Here is a 1,850-nt window from a genome sequence, read left to right on the forward strand (position 1 = left end):
TAAACTTGATTTTCTTTTTGAAAATCTTGCCATGCAATAATCCTGAAACAACAGTCATGAGATGATAATTCACGCAGATTTGTTTGTGACATCAAAAGAGTAAAAACTTGACTGCAAAACGGTGTACACCAATGAGATAACTTTCTCATTATAAAATTTCAGAATGATCATTGGTCAAGATAAGTCTGTTGAAAAAATACAACTTTTCACAAAGTTACTTCAGACTATCCCGAGCAGTTTGAGAGGTATTTTACCACAAACATTTCCCCGTTGAAATAAAACTACATCTCCCCATGGCAAAACAGATTTATCAAAACTTCAGATATGATCAGTTTGCGTCTGACATCAGTATTATTGCAACTCAAAGTTCACTCTGTCCACAGATATTTCAATTACGCCCCTCACACACAAACCTACACACACACCCCTCATGCCTTGTTGCTGTGCATAAACACACACACACACACACAGACACCTCCCGTAGATACACACACACACATCCCCTCACACGCACAAACACACACACACACATCCCCCCACACCCCTCACACACACATACATCCCCCCACCCCTCACGCCTCGTTGTCGTGCACAAACAACATCTCGGACTTTCCCAGGCCGACCTCCTCAAAGGTCGGGGGGTCAGGCTGACCGTCCACGGGCTCACAGGGCAGCGTCTTCCGCGGGAAGTTTGTCACAATCTGAAAGTCATCGGGGCAGTCCTTGTGGCAGAACACGTACAGGTATAGGTACTGGGGACGTATAGAGAGAGAGAACGTACATACAGGGGCAGTCTTTGTGGCAGAACACGTACAGGTACAGGTACTGGGGACGTATAGAGAGAGAGAGAACGTACAGGTACAGGTACTGGGGACGTATAGAGAGAGAGATAGAGAGAGAGAGAGAGAGAGAATGTACAGGTACTGGGGACGTATAGAGAAAGAGAGAGAGAGAGAGAGAGAATGTACAGGTACAGGTACTGGGGACGTATAGAGAGAGAGAGAGAATGTACAGGTACAGGTACTGGGGACGTACAGAGAGAGAGAACGTACAGATATACATACAGAGAGAGAGAGAACGTATAGGTACAGGTACTGGGGTACACAGAGAGAGAGAGTGATGATGATGATGAGTTTTTACTGCGCTGGCAACTGCATAAGGTCATATGAGCGCCAAGGGGTGGATGCCAACAGAGAAGTCTTTACAGGGAATCAGGCTTACTCTGCTCACCTCTCTAGCTTCAACAGCACAAAGTCTGCTTCGACTATCCGCGCACCTCGGAAATAGCAGTTCACAAGAGTGTGACAAACATACAAAAGAAGTAGAGGAGAAATGACGATAGTAAGGATGAGGAAAGAAAAAGCAGCAGTCCCTGTTACAGTTCCGGCACAGTATGAGCATGACATTGATGAATCAGCCCATTTACAATTCTACTGTACATAAAAACAAGTTAATGTCCCCCCTTTTGGAATGGCCTAAAGACAGCTTCAGTCAGTAGCACCGCCCTAGGGGCTTAAACAACCCTGTCTTCGTAAGAGTTTTACAGCACTTGCAACTCAAAAAAGCCACAAAAGTGCCGAGAATTAGAGGCGTTACAACATTGTAGGAGAGGAGAGATAATGATGATAGATGTTTGATAGGAAAGAAGGAGAAAACCAAACCAGGGCACCCGCCAACCACCCTAGAGGAGTCACTACGGCACAGTGGACGTTCCGTTCTCTCCCCACCACCACCGTGGTAGAACTACTCACTTTGAGCGACTGATCCTCCACCACCACCGTGGTAGAACTACTCACTTTGAGCCACTGATCCCCACCACCGTGGTAGAACTACTCACTTTGAGCCACTGA

The 1,850-nt window shown here is 46.2% G+C and overlaps 1 protein-coding gene across 1 annotated transcript in view; it reads right to left on the minus strand.

The window, feature by feature from the left end:
• Window positions 1-499: 499 nt before the first annotated feature.
• LOC101853974 (FAS-associated factor 2) overlaps window positions 500-1,850 on the minus strand; it is a gene marked incomplete at its 5' end in the record, with an annotated part of 24,577 nt that continues 23,226 nt past the window's right edge. The window contains 1 exon segment of the mRNA XM_035972649.1: window positions 500-752. Coding sequence (XP_035828542.1) covers window positions 573-752 — 180 coding nt within the window.

Source organism: Aplysia californica, unplaced genomic scaffold (assembly GCF_000002075.1).
Source record: "Aplysia californica isolate F4 #8 unplaced genomic scaffold, AplCal3.0 scaffold00778, whole genome shotgun sequence".
In the NCBI taxonomy this organism is placed as follows: Eukaryota; Metazoa; Mollusca; class Gastropoda; order Aplysiida; family Aplysiidae; genus Aplysia; species Aplysia californica.